Genomic DNA, 14586 nt, shown 5'->3' on the forward strand with positions numbered 1-14586 from the left:
CTGCTTGAAAAATATGTGTTAATTTCATTTCACGCTCTTGCGCCTTGCCATGACGTTGACGGCCTCGGCGTGTTTTATTTACATTTGTCTGTTTTAGCACGTCTTAAAAATATGAAGTCTCTCTATCTAGGCTTTTGCTCGCCTTTTCAAATTCATTTAGGCTGTTTATTAAGGCCACGACTTGTCCTCTGGCTCATGTAACTAACTGCGGCGGCTGCAAGCATGTCCTTTGCTACCACGTTTACTGCCATGCAGTCTAAATAAATAAATTAAAACTTGACACTGACTGTGGCGCAAATCAACAGCGCCTTCCAATCGGTCTAAACTTTTTTCTATTTGCTTTTATTTTCGTCAATGCCACCTACTGGCTTTTTATGTGCCTTTAAATGTATCTTTAAATGTGTTCGCGTTTATTTTACTGCGTTTTAATTCCTCAATTTTGTGTTTAATTACTGCTCTCCTATTTTCACTCGTACTCATTCCTATTAGAAATTTTTTTGCTCACGCATATTTTTGTCTTAAATTTTTTTGATTATTCACTGCTAGTCGTTGGCGGCAGTTCTCTGTTTGTTTTCGTCTGCGTACAACGCGTTGCCCGTGCTAATATTTCTTCCACCATTAATTATGTTTTGCTGCGCATTATTTAGTGTTTGGTTATCCTGTCATCGCGGTTTCCTAGTTGTGGCAAATTATTTTTGTCTTAGCTGTTAACCTCGAACCTTTTTTTGAAATTTTGCTTTGGCTTCAATTTCAATTGCATCCCTCTAAGACACTGCTTCGTTTAGAGTTAAATTTATGCAATGAAAAGGTCTGCTTTCTCTGATTCTTTTAAATCTTCCTAAGAAAGAAATTCTTAGAAAAGTCCGGCTATTTTTATTTTCCTCAAATGTGATAATACTACTCTTTGTCGGTTGTGCTTCATATATAAAGTCCACTCTCTGAGTTTTGATACTCAGCAGACAAAACATATTCTAATCGCTGCAGTATTGTTTGATCTACACCAGAAGGGTCCGTATAGGTGTACCATCGCCTAAGTTGTAACGCTATCTCAGAGTAAATACTAGGTTCTCTAACAAGTTTCACTTTCTATGTAATACTTCTACAGATTGAATTCTTCACCTTTGGCGAAGAATCAAAACTTCAGTTTGAGATCTTATGAGAGTCCAGCAAATAGATAGAAAGAAAATAATTGAGATTTTACACTCTGCTCCATTCTGCTCCTAAATCACATACAAATATGATCACAAAGCTCCAGCATTCTGAACATTTCCAGAAGCTTGCTGGGCGCGATGGAGCCAAGGACCCTCAGCCTTCTTCCACAAATTGCTGAGATATCTAGAATCAGGTGTTCTGAAGTTTCCGGTTTCATTCCACTTTCTTGAGCCTTCAGCGCCCAGTAAAGAGCGCGACTAGGAGACGGAATTTGCCTCGACGGGAGGTTGATCATATCTCTAAACCTTGCTAGGTTATAACCTCCCAATAGTAACTTGGCGTGGCGCATTTCTGTTGCTTGCTGTCCGTGCCGTTCTCTCCCCAATCGCTCCTACGTGCGGAGTAACTCCTTTATAGTGTGGTACCCTCCGCAATGCATGGTTCTGGCCCCATCAAACTAGAAGCAATCACAGAGCAAGCTAGTTGCCGTGAGAGTCTAGAATTTCAGTAATCCATCATTAGAATACATATTATTTTAATATCTGACACGGCTCTCTATTTTTCAAATAACGCTGTAATTCGTTACTCAATGGTCTATATGTTGTAGATATCATGACAAAAAGTGTCAGTTCTTAGAAAAAATTTCGTGTTTTTAGTTGCTACTAGCGAGAGATTAAGCTCTATTCTTAACTTGCTGGATATAATCTAAATTTTTCATATTTCTTGCGTGCAGTATGCGCGAATATTTTTTAGTTTTACCTACCTTTAAGTTGTGAGATATCTTCATATTTGCTTGGGACTTTCTCAAGATAGCTAAACTAAACTGGCGCTAGACTTTAGGAGTATTTTCAGATGAATCTTGATCGTAATTATTCTTTTGAATCACTTCTTGAAACATTCTGTTTCGGACTAGTGAATTTATTTGCTGTCAAGAAGAATCATCTCGAGTTCCAGAGAATCGGCAGTTGTCAGATTTGTCATGAAAAAGACGACGTGTAAGCTGATTTCGCAAATCTACAAGTATCTTGATTGTCATACTTTCAATCATCCGTGGCAACTGTCTAAAATCGTAATTACACACCTCCATAGTTTGGTGATAGGTTCCAAATGCTTTGTCGAAATTTTTAAAACCCCATTTTTAAGAGTTTTTTCTGCTTTCATAAATTACTGGTTTTTCACTGGATATAGTGAGGTCCTATTAAAATATATTTCCTTCACTTAATCATATCTTAAATAAACTGTTTTCGAAGGTTCCTTGTTGTTTGTTATTTCGATTTCATTTACCGCCATATCCTTGCAGGGTTGTAATTTACTATTCATACACACATATTATTTTGGCTTCTGTTTGTATGCACCCACACATAAACCTATGTTTTTATTTATTACCGTTGTTCTTTGTGCTATTGCTTTTGTTTTGTTTAAATCACTTTGTGTGTTTTTGTTCTTTGTTTTCTTTTAATTTTTTTTTTTTGTTTTTGTTTATTTGACTCTTGGTTTTTGTCACCCAGCACAGCTGGCGTTCTCCACTTACTTACGCTCCAACTGTTAGCAAAATTATGTGTGTGTAAAGAGTAATTGAAAGGGCGGCGGCATTCTTTTATTGTTAGTGTTATTGTATTGTGTCAGGAAGTCGCTTGAACGGATGTCAAAATTCAGAATTTAATGTTTTCAGTTTTGTAATTTAATTTGTGCAAAATCCAGCCGAAAGTCCTCTATATTTGTAAGTTTCCACTTTGCTCCGTTCATGCATCACAAAAATGTTTATTGTTATTATTGTATTTACTGCAATTTGAGCAACCGAAACTGTCGTTTCACCACGACCGCAGTTTCGGTTGACAGTGGTTCTTAAATGTGCTGGGCTCAACTGGCCCAGGTACACGCACATTGTATCTCCGTTGTCTACAAACACTATGTATTTAGAAGCAACAACTATTTATTTCACAAGTCTCTTGTGTAACAGCTTATGGTTAACTCATACATTACTATTTTTTCTTTCTTCCTTCTTTTATATTAATGTGCTGCTTTTCGTCGCTTTCGCTTACATCAAATGATCAAATGCAACAAATGGCATGAAAATGTGCAAATGTTCATGCTCGCTGACCGGTCACTTGTGACTTGGCTTACAACGCAAATCCTGTGATATGTGGTTACGATTTGGTTGGTCGATGCAGCGCTTAAAGTGAAATTAATGGTGAGACGACCACATTCACAGCTCGTCGAACAGGGAATCATACCACGTAAGTATCTACAGTACCGTACAGTGTTTTAGCTTATTTTTTTGTCTTTTCATTTCGTTTGTAGTGTCAAATGTAGTGTTTTGTTTGGCATTGTAAAAAGTTGTTATGGTGGTAGTGGTTTGTGGTATTATTTTATATATAATATATATCAATTGGTTATGTACTCATATGTAAGAACGCTTCATCTGTAGCGTTCTATTGTTTGCCTCCATTATGTGAGTCCCTCATTTGGTGTTAGTAAACATCTGCGGCTCGATTAAAGGCTTGGTGCTGATACTGGTCGCTACACTATCGAGGAAAGAAATTTGTTACAAATGAAAAAAATGCAAAATTGTCTTGGAAGTTTTATATTATACAAGTGGAACTGTTATATTATTTATGATACTGACCACTATACTATCGAGGAAAGAAACTTCTTTCAAATGTAATTTGGAACTTAGTGTTATAAACTACATCTATATTTTGTTTTACTGACCCGTATACTACCGAGGAAATAAATTTGTTTCAAAAGAGAAGTGTGTGACATGGAGTAGAAAGTATTATCTGTTATACATTGTGACAAAAAATGACCCTGAAATTGTAAATAAAACTCAAAATATTTAATCATTCATCAATATTTATTTTGTCGCATTCAAAGTAATCCCCACCAGATGCGATACACTTAGGACAATGATTTTTCCAGTCTTTGAAGCTTTCTGAGATAGCCTTCAGCTTCTTCACCGAATTTTGTTTTATCTCTTCGTTCAACTGAAAACGGGTTCCACGAAGCAGCAATTTCAGTTGGCGGGGTAATAAAAAATCACCCGGAGCCAAATGCGATGAATGCGGTGGTTGATCGATGACATTCATTTCGATTTTGGTTTTGAATTCAGTCGCAATCGTGGCTCGGTGCGATTTTGCACTATCATCGTATAAAATTCATAAATTTTTCTTCTACGTTTCTGGCCATTTTCGACGGTTGTTCTCACGCAAACGCCTCAATACGGTCAAATAGAAGTCCTTATTGACCGTCTTCTCTGCATAAGTGCACCGGTTCAAGCTTGTACAAAGAGACTTGTTTACGGTACTGTTTTTGAAAAAAATTCAGCTTTATCAAAATTAGTCGAGCAAGAATGCATTTCATACTAGAAATATCCACCAAAATCATTCGAACGGACCTGCGAGAGATGTCGAGCTCTCTTTCCATCTCTCTATCATTTGCTCGAAGATTTTCAAGCACCATATCTTTCACTGTTTTAGTATTTTCATCAGTTGAAGAGGTCGAAGGTCGTTCAAAACGAGGCATGTCTTAAACGATTTCTTGACCGTCTTTGGAGGCTTTGTACCACTCGTAGGCTTGTGTTTTTGGATCACCGTAGGCCTTTTCAAACTATTTGATAAATTGCGCTTATACATATGTATTTGGCATAGTAATTAAGGACAGTCATATAAACTTAACAAAATACATTTTCCGTTTAAGAATTATTCTATGTCTAAGGAGTGGTTATTTTGATGCCATGTCTTCAGTCTGCTCATCGGTTTACCGCTGTTAGTTTCATTCCGTCTCAAAGTTGTTAGTTTTTAGTGTTTCAATCGAAGTTATCTTTAAATATATTAGTATGAGTAATGAGTATATTAGTTCTCGTAGTAGCTCAAAATTTTTCACACTACTGAACAAAGCAGCGAACTGATCACTAAAATTGAAAATTATTATAAATAAACTTGAAATTATGTTTGAGTAGAGATGCTCTTAAGCGCCAAATAAGAATGTTGGCAAACCACAAATGTGATTAAGTATTCGAATAATCAGGGATTATTAATAAATTATTAACCTGACTATTAACAAAATGTTTATAATGGTGTCAAATACAATATTAGGTATATGCTTTAGAATCTTCTAATGTAATCCTAGTCAAGTCCAGCGAAATACTTCTAGCCAATGTGTCGTTGAAACAAAACTTACGAGTAATTACCAAAATATTATATTAAAAAATCATTATAGCATGAAAGCGAATATAAATTCATATTTCGCTGTCAGTCTGCAAGTTGACATTTGTTTTCCAAGCCATTTAGCTAAATAAATACAACCCCCCAATGGCCAACTATTAGTTTATGAAAATATAGCGGATAAAAATAAATGTCCCAAAATGCACGCTTTGGCGCCTAGTTTGGTTGAATACTTTTAAAATGCTTTACATTGCTCGACATCATAACATAATGTGTAAATATATTATTTAATTTTTTGCACGCTGTCTGATGTCGGCCGCATTTCTTTTTTAAGGTAATAACATTTGTAGGTGTCATTTGGTAAGCTTTTAAATGAGGTTTTTCATTCCTTTTGTTCTTCAGAGGTATGGACAAACTCAGCTACTTGTCTTCTCAGAAAGATTTCTTTCGTAATCGTTAGGATTGCACTTTCTGGTTTAATGTAGTTTGAGTGGCTTCATAGATATTTTTTTAAGAGGAATGCTTAAGAGATTTACTCTCAGTGATCTTATTAGATTTCAGGAAGGATTGAGTGAGCTTTACTCTCAATGATTTTATAGATTTCAAAAAGGCTTGAGTGTATGTGCTTTTCAAAAATAGACGTAGAATTATTAACGGGCCATAAAACACGGTTGAAATCCACCCTAAAGTGTCAGAAATAATCAATCGATATTGAACATAAATAGAATTCTTGGTTGGAAGCGTTATTACCGGTTTCATCTAAATATCGATAAAGTTTCGTGCGACGGTTGATTTATTTTGCATACCAGAATTTGAGTATTTTCTGTAAGCGATATTTTCTTCTCCTTTTTCTCATATACTCGTATTCCAACGTTTACTGATATGAAATGACTTTACCAATAATGTCCTCTAAAATAAGCCCATCCCCAAATATTTATTTAGCCAGCGTTAAATTTTAAATTGGCTTTCAAAGTAGTGCTTAGCGGTTCCCCTCTGTAATGGCAGTTCACTTTTCTCAGCTGCTCATCAATATTTGCCACCGCTCCTTCTAAAATATTATTCAGGTTTTGAGATTTGGCAGACACTTTTCGACGGCAGACATCGTAGACGGTTATATAAATAAAGGTAAAACGCCGTGAAGCTATTCGCTCTTGCGGTACTGATAAACGTAATGGGTGGATACATAAATAAAATTCGTTTTCAATTTGAATTTAAATTGCCGCCGCCATCTTTTCACGCCTACATTACGTCCTCATTTAAATACGAATACATTTTTATTTGCACGATTGGAGGAGGATTAATGCTTTAGGCATTTGTGTTTGACAGTGCATATTTTTAGGCGGACAGCAGTACATATTTATGAGACTGAGTAGACAGATGGCACACCGAGCTTTACGTCGCTTTTTAAATGTGAAGCCTTTTTTTTCAAAGAAGAGTGCAGCTAAGATTTAAGCGTATTTTCTTTTCATAGGATGTTATACCTCTTAGTAATACATGTTACTTATTTTGCTTTTCTTGTTTGCAGCCTTGAAAACCTCACCCGCCATACACGAGCAATGCAAACAGCTGGAGCGTGCCAAGACCAGCGATTTGCTGAAGGCCAAAATACAGCAGCGTCCGAATCGCGAAGACCTGGAGCGGCGTCACATATTGGAAGAGGATGAGTGTCATATTGATCCGAGCTTGGCGGAGAAACAGCGCATGCTAAAGAAAGCACGCTTAGCCGACCAGCTGAACTCACAGATACAGCACCGGCCCGGACCGCTCGAGCTCATCAAGAAAAATATTTTACACACAGAAAAACCCATTGAGAAAATTGTCAAAGAGGGTCTAGTATCATTCAAGGCAACAAGTGAGGGACTACTAACGCGACCACAGCATCCGCACAGTTACGTGACATACGAGGATGACTCACAGAGCTCAGAAAGCGATACGCGTCAGACGCCACCACGCGCTGATGAGCAAGCTGCATGCGACGGCGCTAGCGATGCACTGCAAGTGGCTGCTGCCTCGGCAGGCATAGTGACTGTAGCGCTCACCATACCTACAAGCGGTGGCCAGGTGGTCGTGACATCTGCGCCGATCTTACAGAGTAGCGCACCAGCGTTGAAAGTAAATGCGGTGCCACCGCCGCCACCACCACCACCGCCAACGGTGTCTATCGCCAGTAGCGTACAGGTGAAACAAGAAACAGCGAATCTCTTTGAGGAACTTTGCCAGTCGGTGGCCGGACCGTCAGCTAGCCCTGGTGGTAGCTTCTTGTCGATGGTCTCCTCACCTGCTTCGCTAACGTCGACCACATCGACACTGAGTCCACTATCCTCCATTGCTTCGCCACCACAAACACTCACATCACTACCGCCGTTGAGTTGTCAGTTGTCGCTGGCAAAATCAGACGCGCCAGGCAAGGAGAAGAACCGCAAGAAATCAAAGTCAAAGCCGGCCTGCAAGGCGCGCACAATTAAATTTCACGAGTATAAGGGTCCGCCGAATGCTTCGCAGAAACTAAGCAGCGAAAGCAGTCAACCCGAGGAGACTTCCTACCAACTGATGTTGGAACAGCAGAATTGCTTGCTCAAATTTCTTGAGACACTTAACAAGAATCAGTCTATCGTGCCAGCAGCCAGTGCTGCAGCAGCAAGCAGTAGCAACAATGCTTCAGCAAATGGTGGTTTGGTCACAACAGTGGCTAAGTCGAATACAACAGCGGCCACAACCGCAGCAACAGCCACAAAACTGTCAACAGCACTGCCCTCACCAGCACCAGCGACACCCTTGTCCAACGTTACGGCGGTAAGTGAAGGCGCAAGCAGCACAGCATCGCCGGCTAACTCGACATTTTCCATAATTTCCACGCCACGTCCACCGCCGCTACCATCGCCGGCACTTTCGGTCACTTCTTCCATACCACCGAGTCCGGCCACGAGTTACGCTGAGTCTACCTGCTCCGTAACAGATATCTCACGGCTGGAGAAGATGAAGGTATCCGATTTGAAAATGCACCTGAAGCGTCGCAATCTACCGGTATCGGGTCCTAAGCCGCAACTGATAGAGCGTCTCAAACCATATTTACCGCTTGACGTCACCGAGTGCTCGACCATTGTGAACACACCGGCTTCTACAGCCTCGTCCGAGATGATTTCCACTGCAGGCGCTGAAGCCATGGACGCCACCAACACGGCGATAAGCGCCGAGCTGCCCGTGCCCATGATTGTCAACTCACCGCATCCAGCAGCCATGTCACCGGAGCGTCGTAATCTCGAGCATGAGCAAATGGACATAGTGCAGCAAGTAGATTCGCCGCGTCCGGTACCGATGCAAACCATACTACAGCCGAAACCGCAAGCCGCTACCATCATTCTAACGAACGACGACTTGGTGCGCGAACAAAAGCGCCAAATCGATGAGCTGCAACGTCAACTACAACGCTCTCAGCAAGAGTTGCAGCAGATGCGACAGAAGCAACAACAAAACAGCCAACAGCAGAAGCACCTGCAACACCCTCAACAACAGACGGTGACCGCGCAGGTGGTGAACGCGCTCCCCACGCAGCAAATAACGCTGATCACCACCACAACCGCACCACATTGCGCACCGCTCGCCATGCTGCCGCAAATAAAAGAGAACATAACGTTGCCAGCCACTAAAGTAGTCACGGTCAAATCGCATGCCGCCAAGGCAAATGCTACAAATGCGGCCGCGCACAAAGCCGCCGCCAACAGCAACACTACAGCGGTGACACCGCAAGCGATGAGTCAGAAAATGGTCGTGAAGCAGCAATTGGAGGCGAAAATACAAAAACAAAAGCAGGCAGCAGCTGCCGCAGCGGCCGCAGCACAAGCGCAGGCGCAACAACAACACGTACAACAAGTGCAGGCGCAAGCGTTGGCGCAGGCACAGGCGCAGGCGCAACTGCGTCTGCTCACCACCACGCAAAAGACACAAACTTTACTCATTCCAACCGTGACGACGGCGGCGGCCACCCCGGCGAAACTCGACGACATGAAGAAGCTGCCGAATGCGGCGCGTCAAAAGAATTCCAACAACAACGCTATGAATAAGTGCAATACAAATGCTGCCAATACAAATAACATCGCCGGGACAACAACAATACTCGCTAATCAAATACCCTTGACGGCGAAGACGCACAACAATCTGGGACTCGTGTGGAACGAAGGCAATCAGACAATATTTCTGGTTGGTCTAAACGATCAGCATATGACAGCGCACACGATTGGCAATATTTCGCTGGCCAACGCTAGTCCAGCTACGAAGAAACTGCTGAATGGACATCAGCGCACGAGCTCATTGCCGAGCATACTATTTCCGATCGCTACGCCAGCTGGACATGAGCCACATCATCAGCTGATCGAAGCGAAGCCGGTGATTACACAACAACAGTTGCAACAATTACAGCTACAACAACAGCAGCAGCAGCAGCAATATCAAAATCGTCTCTTCCAGCCCACACAACAAATCATACAGTTGGATATTAAGCCACACAACCTACCGCCGCCACCGCCGCCGCCGCCACAATACGAGGAGGCAACTAAGCAATTGGCCGCCAAAGCTAACCTAGCCCAGATTAAGATCAAAGAGGAACCCAACACGGGACGTAATACACCACATGCGCCCACGCACTCGGTGACCACGCAGACGACTAGCAAACGCAAGAATCCGGTGAAATCCGAGAAGGTCACCAATGTGCTGGATATACTCGTCAAGCAGGGTGACCTGCCCGAAAGCGTGCTAGAGCCCATCACACCCGTGACACCGCTCACGCCGGGCGGCAGCAATGCGCTTATGACAGACATGAGCGGCAATTTGATATTCAGCCCCAACGCAAACTTGCAAACCGCCGCGGACGTGCTGGCCGCGTCGGGCGCACTCGTGCCCAAACAGGAGCCACGCAGCAGCCCAATGCCGGAGAGCACTATGGTCACGCAACCGATGGACACAACACCTAGTGGCCAACAGCAGCAACAACAGCAGGCACAGCGTGATATAGACAGCGTGTTTCAGTTGCTGAGCGGCAGCGGCAATGATATGCCGTCCAACGCCATCAATTCTCCCCTACACAGCGGCTTCATTGACAATATCGACATGGCCTCGCCCTTACAGCCGGATGCACATATCGACGCCGAAAGCGTGGCTAAGACTTTGGACATATTTCTGGAGCAACACCATTCCACACCGCCGCCGCAAGCGTCTACGCCTGGCCTACACTTACAGCAACAACATCAATCGCCTACGCACCACGATATGCTGAGCAAGGCGAGCAATTCACCCGAGAAGGTGGTTATGCCGCACAATGTCGCCAGTCCGAATGCCAAGCTTAATCACTTTGATGAATTCGAGCTGTTCGAGTTGATGTCGCAACAGTTGGAGATGGATATCGGTGATGATGCAAGCAATTTCACAGCGCACGGTGGCGGCGGTGGTCTTAATCCAGCCCACCAACAGCACTTACATCATTCCAGCGGTGACGGCAAGAGCGCCAATGGCGTCGACGCGGCGGTGGCGGCAACGGCTGCAGCCAATGTTGCCACACACACGCTAAATGGGCTGCGGCGTGACATGAATCCCAGCTTGCAGCCATCGATCAATGAGCTTATACAACAGCAACTGCAACAACAACAACAGCAACGGCAGAGTCATCAACAATCACAGCAACAACACCAGCAATATCAGCAATTGCAACACAACAATTGCGCACGTGACGTGTTGAGCGTCGCCGACGTGGATTTCGATGCCGAGAGCTTTGTGGCGCAGCTCGCGCAAGTCAGCGAGCAAGAAGCCATTGCCAACAATAATAATAATAATAATCTCTCACACAATCACAGCATTTTAAGTGGCAACGCAGGCAGTCCACACAACAACAACAATTGCAACGGCAGTGAGGTAAGCAACAGCGGCGACTCCGGTCTCAATCTGCATGACAGCGATACGCGCACGCACAGTCACAATCACAGCCACAGCGATAATCACTTCAACGCCACCCCCATGGATGTGTGCGATGATTTCGACAATCCGCTAGGCTCCTTCAGCTTCGCCGCATTCTCGCCGGACTCCAACATCAACACACCGCCACATCCATTTGGCAGCGGTGACAGCAGCAGCGGCGGTGGCATGCTGAACGGCGGTTGCCTGGTGAATGGCGAGTCCTCCATGGGGCTGGGGGGCATCGGCGGTGGCATGGTGAGTGGCGTCGGTCTGGGTGGTAGCGCACCAACATCCGCAGCTGCCAGTTCCTCGACATGTGGCATGCAGGCGAACAACTCCAACTCCATGGGTATGGGTGAGCAAATGTCCATTTGTGGCCTCAGTGATGGTAGCACCATGATGGGCTTGGGCGGCATGGGTGAGAGCGCAATGACCACGGCGGGCAGTGACAGCTTTGGCGCACCTGGTGACATCTTAGATTTGTTCAATATAGATGATTATAAGATGTCCTGGGGTGAGGGTGATTTCGCTGTATAAACGGCGAGGGTAGTGCCAATTAAGCTGCATGGCTGCAAGTTGTGTGGAACATGGCCGCCGAAGGTCGAGCGCAATTAAACAACATGTTTATCTGCCACGCTGCTATTGTTGTTGCAGTTTTTGTTGTTGCCAATATTCAAAGTCCGCTTTCGGTTACGGAAGTGTGCGCGCTGACCAACGCGTTTGTGTACAGGAAATTGAATTAATGCTAATGGCATTGTGGCTAGCTTTCGCTCTGAGCGGCAGGATGTGCATGGTTGCAGTGCGGCCGCAGGGCACGTGGGCGGAGGGGTGTGCGTTTATGCCATTATTAGACAATTATTATGCGCAAACGTTGCCGTTTGAATGTAGGTGGAGTTCCAGAGTCATATAACGGTGTTTTACTGCCGGTTTTATTATAACAACAACGCATACTGCCACACACATTATTACTGCGCTCTCAATCAACCATATATACATATGTACATTCAAACTTATTCCTCTTTTTTCTACAATTTTACTATGATAACTATCAAATGGAGACCCCTACTTTGAGAAAATGCATTTAAAATCGATTTAACAAAAAATAAAAACAAAAATAAAAATAAAAACGAAAACGAAATGGCGCATAAAATGTGAGCGCGCGAATTTCCATGTGAAAGCCAAGTGGATAATGTGTGTGCAAGTATGTAAATTATTATGTTAAAGCCGAACAGCACGCGAGGAAGTAGGAGAAAGAATGCAATCAGGAGGAAAAGAGAGAGAGAGAGAGAGAGCGCGCGCGGCAAGTGGTCGTAGAGCGTAGTGTAGCAAAAGTCAAATGAACATTATTTTAAAGTACGACGAAGACATGCATTGTGAAGTGAAAGTAATTAAGACCATTCCAAAAGTAAAATAAATTTAAAAAGTGTAAAGAATTTTTTTTAAACAAAAATAAATAGTCTAGTGTGTTTTTGGGGCGCTTGTCGGTGTGAAGAGAGCACAGTTTGGGCAGAGAGTGGCTTTGGGAGCGATAGAAACTAAAATGGCTGCAGGGCAGTAGCATTATTTTCTTACAACAACATATGCTAATGAAATACAACAACAACATTTTTAATTTTTTTTACATAGCAGGTGCAAAAACAACAATAACAATGCATTTTGAGAAAAAATACAAGTTATTGCAATAACAACAACAAAAATTAAAAAAAAAAAAACAAATAAATAATTTAAATAAAGATATAAACTGCAACAACATTTCACTAAAAATTTTAAAATTTAAACTAAAAAATTTTAAAAATTTAAATTTTAAATTTTAGTTTTTTGTTTTAAATTTAATTTTTTTTATTTTAAATTTTAAATTTAATTTTTTTTTTATTTTAAATTTTAAATTTCTTTGGGAGGCTCCTACAATTTATTACCACCCCCCTCCGCCGCCAGCACATGCATGTCCTGCGCTAGCTGCCGTTATATATATGTATATATGTATATGTATGTATACAGCGCATGACAACAACAACAAAAAACATTCTTTTTATTTAAGTCTAATATAAAAAATTATGGAAAAAAATTGTAAATAGTTAAAAGTTGAATAAAATAAATATTTAATTTAAATTTTCATAAAATTAAATTTTTTGCATAGGCAAAACGAAAAAATGACAAAAACACAAAATCCATAGCAAAGCAAAAAAATATATTGCTAACTTACACACATACATACATGTAAAATACATGCACATACAACAATTTTAAACAATAATATCAAATTAAAAAATTATTAAAAAATTTATATTAAATTAAAAAATTTGCATAAAGTAACATTTTAATTAAAATATTTATACAATAAGCAAATAAAATATTTAAATGCATTATTATAAAATATTGTCATATTATTACTAAATATTTTAATATTAATATTAAATACTTTAACGCGCATTCATAATAAAAAATCGCATAAAAAAGAAAAAAACAACATTTAAATATTAAACTAATATTATTATATTTAGCAAAAAATGTAATAGTCACAAATTTTCTAAAATCTAATATTTAAAATAATGTGAAAAGTATTTCCTTGGAGGAAAGAAAAAGCCTTTTTTGAAGTAAGTATTTGCTATTTTATTTGCTTTTAATTTCTTTTTGCCACAAAATGCAATTTTTAGCTAAAAAACATAAATTTTTTCGCACACGGCATACAAATTATGTATGAAATTATAATAAAAAGTAAATAAAATATTTGTGAAATTCAAAATATTGTTGCTGCAACAATGACGAGGCCATGTTAGTTTAGTAGACATAAATATATATTATATTTTATATAACCACATTTAAAAAATAACCTAAAATTTAAATAGAATAAGCGTTTAAAAGTTGAATTATGCGATACCCATGAACATTTGTATGAAATGGTGAAATGCAAATACATTTATATTAAAAATTAAGTAAAGAAATTATTATGTTTAACATACAAAATGCCAATTAGTTTGATAAACTAATATTTTTTAATTAATTTTAATGAATAAATATAAATTAATTTTAATAAATAAATAATTACGTACATAATTATTTAAATATTTAAAATGCAAGTATATTATGATATATGTATGCATGTGCGTGTATGCTATTATAACAAAATTCAACGGTATAAATATATTATAAATAAAATGTGACTATAAACACATAGAATGTACTCATAATACCCATATTTATACCCACAATTATACCCAAAACTATTTATGTATACTCTATATACATATTTCGTCAACTAAAATGCAAAACAACGTATCATAAAAAAATCAAAATTGAGTTTTTTTATTGCTTCCGATACTACATCATA

General features: G+C 40.4%; 1 protein-coding gene across 1 annotated transcript in view; it reads left to right on the forward strand.

Moving 5' to 3' along the window:
- LOC120776962 overlaps window positions 1-12894 on the forward strand; it is a 232324-nt gene extending 219430 nt beyond the window's left edge. Inside the window, exons 4-5 of the mRNA XM_040108053.1 lie at window positions 3324-3389; window positions 6841-12894. Coding sequence (XP_039963987.1) covers window positions 3324-3389; window positions 6841-11795 — 5021 coding nt within the window. The 3' untranslated portion in view covers window positions 11796-12894. The remainder of the gene's footprint in view (window positions 1-3323; window positions 3390-6840) is intronic.
- The last annotated feature ends 1692 nt before the right edge of the window (window positions 12895-14586 follow it).

This window comes from Bactrocera tryoni, chromosome 5 (assembly GCF_016617805.1).
Source record: "Bactrocera tryoni isolate S06 chromosome 5, CSIRO_BtryS06_freeze2, whole genome shotgun sequence".
Taxonomy (NCBI): Eukaryota; Metazoa; Arthropoda; class Insecta; order Diptera; family Tephritidae; genus Bactrocera; species Bactrocera tryoni.